General features: G+C 44.1%; 1 protein-coding gene across 2 annotated transcripts; it reads right to left on the bottom strand.

The window, feature by feature from the left end:
- Positions 1-393: 393 nt before the first annotated feature.
- On the bottom strand, positions 394-14,001 carry CHRNA9 (cholinergic receptor nicotinic alpha 9 subunit). Of its 2 annotated transcripts, XM_047798821.1 has the most exons (5): positions 13,809-14,001; positions 13,371-13,516; positions 12,326-12,480; positions 5,145-5,677; positions 394-985 (listed from the first exon to the last, which is right to left on the bottom strand). In XM_047798821.1, exons 1-5 carry the CDS (start codon positions 13,870-13,872, stop codon positions 444-446), a joined length of 1,440 nt encoding a protein of 479 aa, XP_047654777.1. In that variant the 5' UTR covers positions 13,873-14,001; the 3' UTR covers positions 394-443. The 2 variants fall into 2 exon arrangements, with proteins under 2 accessions (XP_047654777.1, XP_047654776.1); XM_047798820.1 differs by lacking the exon at positions 13,809-14,001 and having other exon boundaries at positions 13,371-13,797.
- Between the last annotated feature and the right edge of the window lie 331 nt (positions 14,002-14,332).

Here is a 14,332-nt window from a genome sequence, read left to right as displayed (position 1 = left end):
CTTCATCCTTAAGGTTTATATAAAATATAACCAACATGTGGAGTTCCCATTGTGGCTAATGCGTTAAGAACCTGACTAGTACTCATGAGGATTCAGGTTTGATCCCTGGCCTCACTCAGTGGGTTAAGAATCCGGCGTTGCCACAAGCTCCAGCGTAGGTCACAAACACAGCTCAGATCCTGCTGTGCTGTGGCTGTGATGTAGGCCGGCAGGTGCTGCTCCCATTGAACCCCTAGCCTGGGAACTTCCATGTGCCCCAGGTGCAGCCATAAAAAGAAAAAATAAAAAAAATTTTTTTTTAAGTAAAGACAACCTAATCCCTAATTGATATATATATTTGTGTATGTGTGTGTATATGTAGATATAGATCTCTCGGTCTTGGAAAAACCTGAGAACAGATCACAGAGAATTTTATTGATTTATCCCCACACACCAAATGCTACTTAATCTGCTCTTGCTATGATCAAAATAGTCATCACAAACACCATAATGAAAAAAACCCACATGAAGAATCGGTCTATGACTTTTGCGACCTTTTTCCACTCACTCCCCTTGGAATGGGTGGCCTTGTGGTCTTTGAGGCACTTGGCAATGTATTCGATATTCCTCATCAACACTGTATACCGTGCACAGTAGCTGTCAGCATCCTGCAGAGTCTCACCCGGGTACCTCAAGTCGTTCTTTACAAGTTTGATCCTTTCCTTCTTTCTGGGAAGCTCTTTGTTTCTGGCAGTTTTCAGATCAGGCTCTGGAAGCTGGCCATAAACCTTGGAGAGGCGGCCCCGCTCCCTGTCATGGCGAGGGCCAAGGCAGCTCTCACCCACGTCGTAGACAAACAAGAGCCTGGACATGTATTTCAGGATGACCACCCTTGCCCAGTGTGGCACTGGCCGGGCCTCGGCCCCACAGAAGTGGATATTCATCACCATGATGGTCAAGGCGGTGGAGGCGGTGATCAAGGCCATTGTGGCTATGTAGTATTTGCCTGGAGAAGAACAATAACCACGTTAGGGTAAAGCTGTCCTCGTGTTTGACCCACAAAGGAAAGAACAGTTTTTTTGCTAAGGAAGCTGTATACACTAATGGTTACGAGTATAGACTTGGAATAAAACTAGGTTCAAATTCCAGCTCTGTCGCTCACTAGCCTTGTGACCTGGAGCAAGTTAGATAATCCTGGTAAGCCTGAGCTCCCTTCTCTATAAAATGACTGTAATAATAGTACCTAACTCATAGGAATATGGTAAAGCTTCATGGAGAAAATACACGTAAAGTTCTCAGTACTGTTCCTTGCCCTGAGTTAAAAGTTTTGCTGAGATTACAATATAGAAAACTTCCAGTTTCAATAAACAAATAAATCAACAATGAATGATTTGGGCCAGTTACCAGAATTGCCTTTGGGCCTCATTAATATGAAAGGTCATTACTACTGGGGAAGAAAGGAGATACTGTGTCACCGTTAGTCTTTAACATGTGATTGCATAAAGCAAATATTTATGAAAAATGGAAAATTAAGGAAAGGAACAACAAAGATAAGGGCACAAATTTTTGAAATATAGAACAAAGAACCTAGAAGATGAACAAAACCAAAAGCAAGCTATTTGAAAAGAGTAAGAAAATTGATAAATCTTTGATAAGGCTATTCACAGAACAGGGACAGAAAGAAGAAAGAAAAAGGATACAAAAGAAAAAATAAGTGAATGGAAATTTAGAAATAATATTGTAAATAGCTATATGATAATAAATTTGAAAGCCTAGATGAAATTTCTTTCTTTCTTTCTTTTTTTTTTGTCTTTTTTGCCTTTTCTTGAGCCGCTCCCGTGGCATATGGAGGTTCCCAGGGTAGGAATCAGAGCTGTAGCCACCGGCCTACGCCAGAGCCACAGCAATGCCAGATCCCAGCTGTGTCTGCAACCTACATCACAGCTCATGGCAACACCAGATCCTTAACCCACTGAGCGAGGCCAGGGATCAAACCCAAAAACTCATGGTTCCTAGTCGGATTCGTTAACCACTGTGCCACGATGGGAGCTCCATGAAAGCCTAGATGAAATTTCTATAAATGTATAAGATGTCAAATTTAGTGTAAGAAACAAGAACACTTGAATAGAAATAGGAATTAATCAAATACCTTTACCCACCCACCTTCAAAAAATCTCTCGAGTCAAGGTTTTACAGGTGATTTTTACCAAATTTTTAAGGAACAGATAACTTATAGAGTTCCTGTCGTGGCTCAGTGGTTAATGAATCCAACTAGGAACCATGAGGTTGCAGGTTCAATCCCTGGCCTTGCTCAGTGGGTTAAGGATCTGGCATCGCTGTGAGCTGTGGTGTAGGTCGCAGACGTGGCTCGCATCCCGAGTTGCTGTGGCTGTGGTGCAGGCCAGCGGCTATAGCTCTGATTGGACCCCCAGCCTGGGAACCTCCATATGCCGTAGGAGTGGCCCTAGAAAAGGCAAAAAGACAAAAAAAATAAAAATAAATAAATAAATAAAATTTTTTTTAAAAAGGAACAGATAACATATCTTTTACAAGTTGTTCCAGAAATAGAAAAGAGAGAAAATTGCTTACCTAGCTCATTTTATGAAGTAAATTTAGCCTCGATTTCAAAAGTAACAAGAAAGGAAATACTAAGGCCATTTCATTTATAGACACATTTGAGAAAGTTTCATAAAATTTATTGGCTAATTAAGCCCTATGGTGTCTTTAATTGATAATTCATCATGATAAGGATTTAGTTCAACATCAGAAAACTGCAATGTAATTCACTACATTAATGGGGTAAAAAACTGACACAATTATCTTAACAGATGAAGTCAATGCATCTGATAATGTTTGTCATCTGTTTATTATTTGTTAAGAGCACTGAGTAAACTAAAAATAATGGAATTTTTCTTGACATTGGAAAGGCTATAAGTCAATAGCCCAGATCAAATGCTACACTTAATGCAAAAAATGTAAACACATTTCTATAAGATTGGAACTATATTTCATAGGTGCTGCAAATAATAAAATGATTATTAATAAATGCTCTCAAGATTTGTGTGCACCCTTCCTAAAAAGATATATTTCATGTTATCACCAAAACAGAAAAAGTAATGCTTGCAAAATTCTTGAGATATGTCCTGAAACAGAGCCAGTTTGCTGTTGAATGTCACTGCTAAAGAAGAAGGAGGGATCTGCCAAAGTATCCTGCCCCAAATAGGGTTATGATTGGATGTCATCACTGTCAATCATATCCACCTCAGGAGAAGTAATAAAAGTGCCAGTACACCTCTTTCTCTTTATTAGTGGCAGTGAGAAGGAGAGTACCTTCTGTGTCTATTCCTCAGAAAGGTGTGTGTGTGTGTGTGTGTGTGTGTGTGTGTGTGTGTGTGTCTTGCTTGGAGAGACATAACAAGAAAGAACTCTCCAGAGAAACCAATGTAGTAACCTCTGAATATTTGGTAATATTGGATTCAGTAGAAAGTAAAGAGGCAGTATAATATTCCTTTGATCTCCAAGTCTGGCTTCTGATTCTGGCAAGCATCTATTACCACAGCAAGTCACTGAGATAGAGATGCTGGATCTGGGTGTTATCCTTGGCGGCAGGAAGTAGGTATTAAAGGTATTAGGAGCACTCTCAGGACAAGGTAGGTAAGGGAAAGAGAAGGCAGGGATGGCAGCCAAGGTTTAGCCTCCTACTTCTCCTAGAAGGACATTTCATTATCAGAGATTTTTGAAAATGTGACCTACTTTAGAATTACCTCAGATTCCCAAATCTTGCCCAAGATTGCTAAAACAAACACAAAAAAATGCAACTTTGGGTATAGGAACCTGCATTTTTACCAAGCTCTCCCACACCTATGATATCCAGCAAAGGTTGAGAATTATTCCATCAAGAGTAGATGGCTGGGAGTTCCCGTCGTGCTGCAGTGGTTAACGAATCCGACTAGGAACCATGAGGTTGCAGGTTCGGTCCCTGCCCTTGCTCAGTGGGTTAATGATCCGACGTTGCCGTGAGCTGTGGTGTAGGTTGCAGACGAGGCTCGGATTCCACGTTGCTGTGGCTCTGGCGTAGGCCGGTGGCTATAGCTCTGATTCAACCCCTAGCCTGGGAACCTCCATATGCCGCGGGAGCGGCCCAAGAAATAGCAACAACAACAACAACAACAACAACAACAAAAGAGTAGATGGCAGGCTTAAAAATCTGGCTCATCATTTCCATCATGTTTTCCACTCTTCCTAAGAAGAAATCCCTTGTGATGTGATAAGATAATAATAGTCACTATTTGCTCACATATGCCAGGTTCTGTGCTAAGCAACAGCACAATGAGGTAGCAATTACATAGACTTTGCAGATGATGCAGCAGAGACTCAAAGATTAAGTAACTTGCTTAAGGTTGATCAAGGAAAGAATGTCGAGGGCAGCGTTCCAATGCAGATTTCTTTGACCTTGAAATCAGGGCCTTAACCTGTAAGCCAGTGGTTTTTATTTTTATTTCTTTGTTTTCTTTTTATGGCCACACCTGAGGCATATGGAAGTGCCCAGGCTAGGAGTTGAATCAGAGCTGCAGCTGCAGGCCTCCGCCACAGCCACAGCCACACCTGAGCCCACCAGCATCTGTGATCTTTGTCTCAGCTTGCGGCAACACCAGATCCCTAACCCACCGAGTGAGGCTGGAGACTGAACCCGCATCCACACAAACACTATGTTGGGTCCTTAACCCGCTTGGCCATTGAGGAAACTACAAGCCAGTGGTTTTTAGACTTGAACAAAAAGTTCGTCAAAATCACCCAGAAAGCTTGTTACAACTGTTTGCCAAGCCTCATCCCCAGAATTTCTAATTCAGTTGATCTAGGGTGGGTCCTGAAGATTTGCATTTCTAAAATGATGCTGATGCTGTGGGTCCAGAGACCACACTTTGAAAACCACTGCTCTAAACCATATGGCTCCCTTTCCTCTTTTGCATAAACCTAGAAACCACAAGACCAGTTTTGTCTCCAACAGCCACATCTGTGTTCAAAGTTGCCAACTGAAGACACTCAATGAAACATGCGACATCCTGTTTTGTGTTTGAAGCTGACCAATTGCTATGATTTTAAAGGCACAGATACAACCCTGGTCACCACAAAACTGACTCAAAATGTAAGATACTTGAACTCACCTATCAGAGGGACATTTTCTGAGGCCGGCATGATCTCTGCCACCATGAGCTGAAATACAGTCATGGCCAAAAGGATGGTCACTCCCAAGGAAACCTTTTCTCCAGAAGCTGCTGGGAGATAAAAACTCAAGGGAGCCAGAAAAGATATGAGCACGCATGGAATGAGAAGATTGACGATATAGAAAGAGGACCTCCTCTTCAGAAGGAGAGTGAATGTCACGTCCGGGTAAGGCTCAGAGCAGCAGCCGTAGGAGATCACGTTCTTCACAGCAGGCATCCCGTGGACCTCCCACTCCACATCCTCGATGAAGTCCGAGAGGTCTCCGCTGTCCAGGGCATTGAATATGTCCACCTGATTGCCATTGTAGGTCCAGGAACCAAAGGTCAGGTTGCACTGCTGATGATCAAAGGGGAAGTAGGTGACATCCACCACACAGGAGCTTTTGGTGATGGCTGGTGCATCCCAGGTGATCAGCCCATCATACCGCAGGACCACATTGGTGTTCACAGGCTCGGAAGAGTCATCATCAGCCCTGGAGGTCAGAGGAGGAACATGACAGCTGCTTACCAGGATAACTCACCAGGTTCCTCACCCCGGGCAGCTCACTACCCTGTACATATCACTTTAGTGTCTTTGGCCGTGGACTGCCACTCCTGTCACCCTGGCTTGAAAGTCTGGAAACAACTCTAATTTGCCCTTCTTCATCTTCTGTAACTACACAGAAGGTGTTACGCCTTTCTGGCAAGGGACAGATAATAACTCTCTACAGGAAGGGAGCAAAGGAATACATATGCCAATCACATTCCATTTTCTCCCTCCAGTTACCCACTGATGCCCCCCCCCATTGGCCAAACTCAACAAAGCCCACTGTCTGAAAACATCACTCCAGCTACTCAAGAGGAGATTAAAGACATTACGACTTAATTACTTCATGAGTAATACCTTCTTTTATCTCCCTAGGTTCTCTGATCACCTCATTTTACAGCTCAGCACTTCCCCTGCCTTCAATGGCTCACCAAAGACATCAAACCTGGAGTTCCCGTCGTGGCTCAGTGGTTAACGAATCTGACTAGGAACCAAGAGGTTGCGGGTTTGATCCCTGGCCTTGCTCAGTGGGTTAAGGATCAGGCGTTGCCATGAGCTGTGGTGTAGGTCGCAGATGCAGCTCGGATCCCGCGTTGCTGTGGCTAATGGTGTAGGCCGGCAGCTACAGATCCAATTAGACCCCTAGGCTGGGAACCTCCATATGCCGCAGGAGCGGCCCAAGAAATGGCAAAAAGACAATAAATAAATAAATAAACAAACACATCAAACCTCATTTCAGGGTCCTAGATGCTCCATAATCTATTCCCATCCCTCCATTAAGCCTTCTGGAGGCTGTCTGCCCCCAGTCTCCCTCCCTCATACTCCACCAGTCAAGGCTGAAACCCTAACAGATCCTGTGGATTTCTCTCTTTTACTCAAACCTTCCTTCTATCTATAATATCCTCCCCCTCCCCATTTCTGAGTGTACCAATCTAATACATCCTCAATTCCAATTCCTCTGAGAAGTCTTGCTCACCTCTTTGGGCAGCTGGAATCACTTCGTCTTTGAAGGGCCTTGGCACTTTATTTCTACAGTATAAGGGGTTTACGTTTTTACCCTGAATTATAGTTTTTACATGCATTTCTCACTGGACTGTTCCTTGAGGTCAGAAACTGAATCTTAAAATCCTAATTGACCTCTCAACACACAGACTGAATGCTTTGCACAGAAGAAGGGTTTAACAAAGACCCGTCGGTAGGTATGTAAGTGGGTTGGTTGAATAAAACTCATTCTCCTTTAGAAAGTGGTAGTGACATCACAGAAACATCACAGAGCGATTTGGGTTAAAAACTTGGTCAGGTTTTGCAACCTTGAGCAAGTTCCATTTCTATCACTCCCCCGTTAAAAGCAAAGGTGATAGTGCCTTAATGTTTCCTTTAAACTGCTATATTAAACAAAAAGCTAATCTATTAATTTCTTATTGTTGCTGTAGAAGAATTACCACAAACCGAGTGTCTTAAAACAACACAAATGTAGCATCTCTACTGTTTTAGAGGCAAGGTTTAGGCAGGGCTGCATTTCCTTGCCTTCTCCAGCATCTAGAGGCCACCTGCATTCTTTGGTTTAGTCACTCTCATCTCTGCTTCCTTCGTGACAGTGACTCTCCTGCCTCTCTCTCTTGTAAGGCCCCATCAGGATAATCTCCTCTCAACTCCTTAATTTAATCACACCCTCAAAGTCCCTTTTGCCAGGTAGGGTGACATATTCACAGGCTTCAGGGATTGGGACGTGGACACTTTGGGGGCAATTGTTCTGTCCACCATACTACATAGAGCCCCAAGTCACTGCCTGACACATAGTAAGGCTCCAAATGCATATGCATTTCTTCTCTTTCCCCTCCCTCTAACTGGGTTCCATGTTCCCAACTAGAAGATGAAAACAATTACAGGGTCAAAATTTCAAAACAGAGGTCGAGAGAGCCGCGTTCAGCAATATGGCCCTAAGGCATGATTTCAATTGTTTTCCTCTATCTTCCCTTTCCTCCAACACTTCATGCCCTTCAAGCAGCTCCTCTTCCCTTTCTATAGCCCATCAATCCTGAGCTGATCTTCGTCTTGCACTTGAGCAGAGAGGCCTTTCCCAGAAGGGCCAATAAGAAGTCAGATCCCCAGAACTGGAGGAGTGTGGGCTGGCGGAGGCGAGAACAGTGAGAAGCCACCCGTTTCTTCAGTACCAGACGGTGCCTGGAACCTCGGCACAGCCTTATCTGTTTACTCAGTGCCATGGTCCATCCCTTCTCCCATCTCCAATGTCTCTGTCTTTCACGGGTTCCCCTTATCTTCCTGTCAAAAAGAAGTCTCTCTCTTCCTTTTCAGGCTAACTTCTCTTCCTTACCCTGACTCCCTTCTTTCCAAGTCTCTTTCAGGATTTCCCTTCTCTTGGTCTCTCTGCTTCTTTCTGGCTCCTGGAATCCCTTCCCAACTCTGTTCCCGAGTCTCTCCGGCCAACTTCCCTTCCTCACAGGCACCTCCCACCTCTCTCATCTCCTTCTGCGCATGGCTCTCAAGAGCGATTGACACGTGCTGCTTTCACTTCCCTGTCTTGCTTTCATTCTTGCAATTTGGCTTCTTCCCAACTTGCAAAGTGTGCTCTTTCAAAGTCACTCATGACTTGCAAGTGGGCAACTCTAAAGACTATTCTAAGTCCCCATTCTATCAACCCTTGCCAAGCACGTCACACCGTGAGTTGTCCCTAGACAGCCTTTCTTCCCTTGGTTTCTATGAGGCAACTCTCAGTTCTCCTTCTACCCCTACAACCATTTTCTCTAAGGAATCTCTGTAAATTCCTTCAGGGAATAGTTTCCCTAACTTTATCCTCAGCCAGTTTCTTTCCTTCTCTGAGCAAAACTATAAGGGCTTAAAGGGCTTCTGATAGCTCTGGCACTGATCTTCTTTCCAGGCTAAAAACTTGCCTTTACGACCTTGTTGTTGGTTGTCTCCATGTGGATGTTCCTTTGGTCTCCCAAACGGAACAGGTCTCACACCAAACTCATCATCTTTTTGTCCAAACCTGTTCCTCTTCCCTTTCCTTTATTTCCAATCTCATCTTAAAAGTTTTGCCATCCTTTCAATTATCTAAGCTACTTAAGTGAAACTTAAATCTAAAATGTAGCCAGATCTTTCTGAATACAACAGGGCACCCAGTTTCTCACTAGGTCTAAAATCCAAGTATTAAACCTGCCCATTAAAATGCAGCTGTTAGAACCCGCTCATATAAACTCATATCTGAAATTTCTGTAATCCACTCTGTACCAAATCTAAAAATGTCAGGAGTCCTTGCAGCTTCTTATACTAATCATTATATTGGCCATTTACCTATACTAAACAACCTCACTAGAACTTTGAGTCCCAATTTATTTATTCCTTTACTGATTTGATAACACAGCTGATATCTGCTTGAGTCATTACACTGCTAAAGAAATCACTATCTCTTGGGAAAATTCATTGTTCAAATTATTTTCTTAAATTTTATATTGAACTATAGTTGATTTACAGTGTTGTAGCAATTTCCACTATACAGCAAAGTGACCCAGCCATATATATCTCCTTTCTTATATTGTCTTCCAGCATGGTTTTTCCCAGGAGAATGGATATAGTTCCCTGTGCTATACAGTAGGACCTCATTGCTTATCCATTCTAAACGTAATAGCTTGCATCTACTAACCCCACACTCCCAGTCCAACCCGCACCCTCCCACTCCCCCTTGGCAACCACAAGTCTATTCTCTATGTCTGTGAATCTGTTTCTGTTCTATAGATTGGTTCATTTGTGCCATATTTTATATTCCACATATAAGTGATGTCATATAGTATTTATCTTTCTCTTTCTGACTTATTTCACTTAGCATGAGAATCTCTAGTTGCATCCCTGTTGCTGCAAATGGCATTATTTTGTTCTGTTTGTGGCTGAGTAGTATTCCACTGTATATATGCATCACTGGTTATTTTTTAAATTGCACTAAAATGCAATTTAAACACCCTTTGGAGTTCCCGTTGTGCCACAGCGGAAACTAATCTGACTAGTATCCATGAGGTTGCAGGTTTGATCCCTGGCCTCGCTCAGTGGGTGGGGAATCCAGTTTGCCGTGAGCAGTGGTGTAGGTCGAAGATGCAGCTCAGATCCTGCATCGCTGTGGTTGTGGCGTAGGCCAGCGACTACAGCTCCGACTCGCCCCCTAGCCTGGGGACTTCCATATGCCGCAGGTGTGGCCCTGAAAAAAAGCAACAAAACAAAACAACCCTTTAACTTCCACTCATTATTTTGAGTTTTGTCCTCTGGAGGAATTTTCTCTACTTATTTTTCTCTACAATTGCCTGTGATAGCCATCAAATCTTCCTAAGGGCTTCTCCCTTCCAAACTAAGCATCAATAAATTTGACTACTCCTTATATGAAGTAGCTTACCAGCTCATCACCATGCTGATGACTCCCTAGCAAGTCTAACCCATGGATTCAGGCAGCAATGGTGAATCTAGATGTTAAATTTCTACCTACCTAAGCTATTTTTATCACATAGGACTGGGTCACCTGCTTTATATCCATCTTCATTCTCCTTACCACCACTCAGGAAATCCATTCTGTGATCTACAAGGTTCTGTACCAGTTTCTGAGAAGTAGTCATATTATATCAGGGGTCAGAAGATCCTACAGGTCCAGGGATCCAGCTAGAACAGCCAGGGTGAGGGGAACAGTGATCACTGGGGTCCCTCCTCTGCCTGATCCTCTAACTCTTCTCTATTCTCATCTAGTCTCAATTTGGTTCCTTAAAATAATGCAAATGACACCCAACCATAGCTATGTTTAGGGTTACCTCTAAAGGGTAAAACTCTGACATCACTGAGAAGGAAAATGCACAGGAGATTAGAGGATCCAAGCCAGAACTGTCCATGCTAAGAGGGCAAAGAAGACTAAAGAGTCAACCCGGAGGAAGAGAAAAAGGTTGATTAATCAGTGTGGTGAAAAGAGTCCACCATTTGTGAAAGGGATGGGGACCAGGACGCACACATCTCAAGGCCAATCGTCTAGGGGAGGGAGGAGAGAGAATGGGGAAAAAATTTACCAAAGCCATAGCAGGTATGAGCTCATAGGTACATAACGGGCTTCTCTGATAAAGAGGAACTGGGGCAGACAACTTAGGTTACCATGCCATTTCAGAAAGAAGCACTGCAGTAAGAGCTGGTCACTGCTTCAGCCTGTTTAAGCAGGAGGGGGAGAAGAACCAGGAATCTGTTTGTCTTCCAGGGAGAATTTTGAACTTACAGAATGCCATAAGTGATCAATGTAAAGCGAATTCTCTGATTACTCTCCTGCACCTTGTGGGTGGGAGGAGTGACAGACATTCACAGTTCATTCTCTTTCTCTCTACATACGTGTGTGTGTGTGTGTGTGTGTGTATGTGTGTTGAGGGAGGCAGTGAACTGGAATAATAAAGCGCCAGCACGTGGATGTCGTCTTGCTTGGGAAGGCATATGGAAGATTCCTCTGGCCACTCAGAGTGGGGAATGGTCAGCAGGATCAGGGCTGTGATTCCAGAGGTCATGACCCTTGGACAAGCTCTCTGAGTAGGACCGACATTAAAATCCAGGCTGCAGACAGACCTTCTCCAAGTGTGGTCTATGGACCAGCAGCACTACCATCTGTAGCTTATAGAAATGTAGTAGAATCACTAGGTCTACCCAGGCCAACTCAATCAGAATCTGTATTTTAACAAACTTCTTGGATGATTCATGCACACCTTACAGTTTGAGAAACCTAAGCCTCACTGACCCATTTACCAAGGCCCTTGGCTCTGGGACCAGGAAGAGGCCAACTGGTTATCTTGTGTTCATCTTCCACTCCATACAAAGTCCAAAATCCATAGGCCAGCTTCTAGTGGGCCCATTCGGACTTAATCTTAGTAGTATCTCGGATTACTGACACACGATCCCAGACAAGGGAACACCCTATTATGGGTTGAATTGTGTCTCGGAAAAGTTCACATGTTGAAATCCTGGCCCCGGGCACTTCAGAATGGGACCTTACCTGGAATAGGGTCATTGTAGATGTAAAAGGATAAAAAGAGATCATAGTGATGTCAGATGGGCACCTAATCCTATATGACTGTCTCCTCATACAAGGGAAAATGTGGAGACAGAGCCCACCCAGGGAGGATGCTATGTGAAGAAGAAGGTAGAGATTAGGGTGATGCTTCTGCAAGTCAAGGAACCAAAGACTGCAGCAACCGTCTATGAAGCTAGCGGAGCGACACAGAACAGAGTCCTCCTCAAAGTTCCAGAAGGAACCAACCTCACCAGCATCTTTGTCTTGCACTTCTAGCTCCCAGAACTGTGAGACAGTACATCGCTGCTGGTTAAGCCACCCTGTTTGTGGTACTTTGTTCCAAGAGCCCCAGAAAGCTTCTAATACAGCTTCTCACCTGAAAAGGGGGACTGTAACTCTACGGTTTTATGTCCGACTGTTTCACTATCTGAGGTATTAAGACCACCACGCAGGGCCTAGGAATATGAACTGGCTTCGTGCACGTTTTGAACATTCCTCTTTCATGGTGCTTACATGCTGTTACATCAACGAGTTCATTCCTGAGAAACCTGTACTTACTTGTTATACAGGACAATATCCGGCCTCCACACCAGGTCGCTGGGGATCCTGATGGAGTCCAGTCCATCATACATGTCTCTATCCCACGTGAGATATGCGTCGTGCCAGATTTGGCGGATCCATAAATAGGCAGTCAGAATTTGGTTTCTTTCATCCTGCACAATTAACCTGGATTTAACTTTGTCCAACAGACTCCTCAACCCAACACACTGTCTCTAGAACACCTGCCTTCAAAACAGGAATTCAAGAGGGCTAACCTAGTTCCTATAAATAAGTAAGAGTTTTCCCAGTCTATCCCCTTGATTGACCACCAAGGCCATGTTTTTTCCTGCTTGATTCGGTGTTCCGAATGAAAAGTGGACAAACATTTAAATCATCAGATCTTTGCATGGATCAACGGCCCAAATAGCTCTGAAAATTGGTCAACTGATATTCACGTGAATGAAAAAGTCAAGAAATATCTACAGCATAGAGAAGAATTAAATTAAACACACATATGCACTAAATAAGGTATGTCCTCTTAAAACACCACCCTTCTTTTTAAATTGGGATAAAATATGCAGTACATGAAACTCACTAATTTAACCATTTTAACACGTATCATTCAGTGGCTTGCAGTTTATTCATGAGGTTGTGCAACCATCACCACTCTGTAACTCCAGAACATTGATACCCCCCAAAAGAAACCCTATGACCATCAAGCAACCACTATTCCCTGTCATCCCACAGCCCCTGGCAACTACTACTCTGCTTTCTGTTTCTATGGTTTTGCCGATTTTGCACATTTTGTAGAAATGGAACCTGTCATGTGTAACACCACCTTTCTTTAGATGATCCAAGTCTGCTAATGTTAATGGCAACATTTAGTGAAATTAATTTTGCAGGAAGCTTTCTTTTCCTAGAGTCTCCTTCTCCCACTGGATTGCGCAAAGAACAATTTGTTCTCATTCCCTCTTAAATTCCCAGCTAAAACATTCCCTTCGGAAAGCACTGGTAGCTTCATTCTAAACAACATCCCAAAGAGTCACCACGACATATTACTCACCATATCCTTAATCTGAGAAAGTGTAATCTGGAGCGTGACATTCAGGACTTTATCTGTATCCTCTACTGGACGAAGAGCATTGGAATAATCTTCAAAAAGGTCGTTAAACAACTTCTGAGCATATTTTCCATCTGCTGTGTCTACGGCTGCTTGAAAAGAGGGACCCGGATCAACTTTCGGGGTCATGTGTATTTCAAGGCAAAGAACAACAGACCGAGGACCAGCAATGTGAATGACCCAGCAGCAGATTGGGACAAGCTCTGGGTGCACAGGAGTCATTTTCCTGGCACGCCCTACCAGGAGCAGCACAAGTCAGTAAGAAGGCAGATTACTTCCTCGTAGCTAGATCATTTGTTCTGTTTCCCAGCTCATCCCACATCCCACCAAAGACGTGGCCTCAGATGAGCCAAGATGGTTACACATCCACCAGCCTCTTACCTCCCAGTCTGGAGGCAGCAAAATAAATCCAGCAAAAGGAGATGCAGGAATGGGGCCAGTTCATCTTTTCCCTAAGCCTCTATAAATTCCCAGCCAGGAAGCACAGTCTTCTACTTCGCTTTGTGAATGGGAAGGATCTGGGCACAGCAAGCCCAATCTGCCGCTGTCCACGCAGCAGATGGAGAGCTTGGGCTTGCAGCCCACAGACAGCCCAAGGTCCCGAGATCCTCCCCTCGGTAATCCGAGACTGGCAGCTCCCGCAGCTGAGATGCCAGGAGTCCCAAGCGGGTTAGATCAGGTGGTGCTGCTCGGGGGGGCCGTCCCAGTTGAAGGTCCCTAGGTACCACTGGCAGGGACATCCAGACCAAACTTTGAATGGAAGAGAAGTAGGAGCCCTCCCCCTGACCCCCGCAAGATCCCATCAGAGCAGATGTCTATACCCACAATGAGAAGATTCTGCCTGAGTCTGGACAGTAAGGAAAGTTGAACTGACCCAGGCATGGGGCAGCAGTCCAGAAAGGCTC

This window comes from Phacochoerus africanus, chromosome 10, assembly GCF_016906955.1.
Source record: "Phacochoerus africanus isolate WHEZ1 chromosome 10, ROS_Pafr_v1, whole genome shotgun sequence".
Taxonomy (NCBI): domain Eukaryota; kingdom Metazoa; phylum Chordata; class Mammalia; order Artiodactyla; family Suidae; genus Phacochoerus; species Phacochoerus africanus.
Note: the sequence above shows the minus strand (reverse complement) of the source record. Positions and strands in the feature narration are given on the sequence as shown.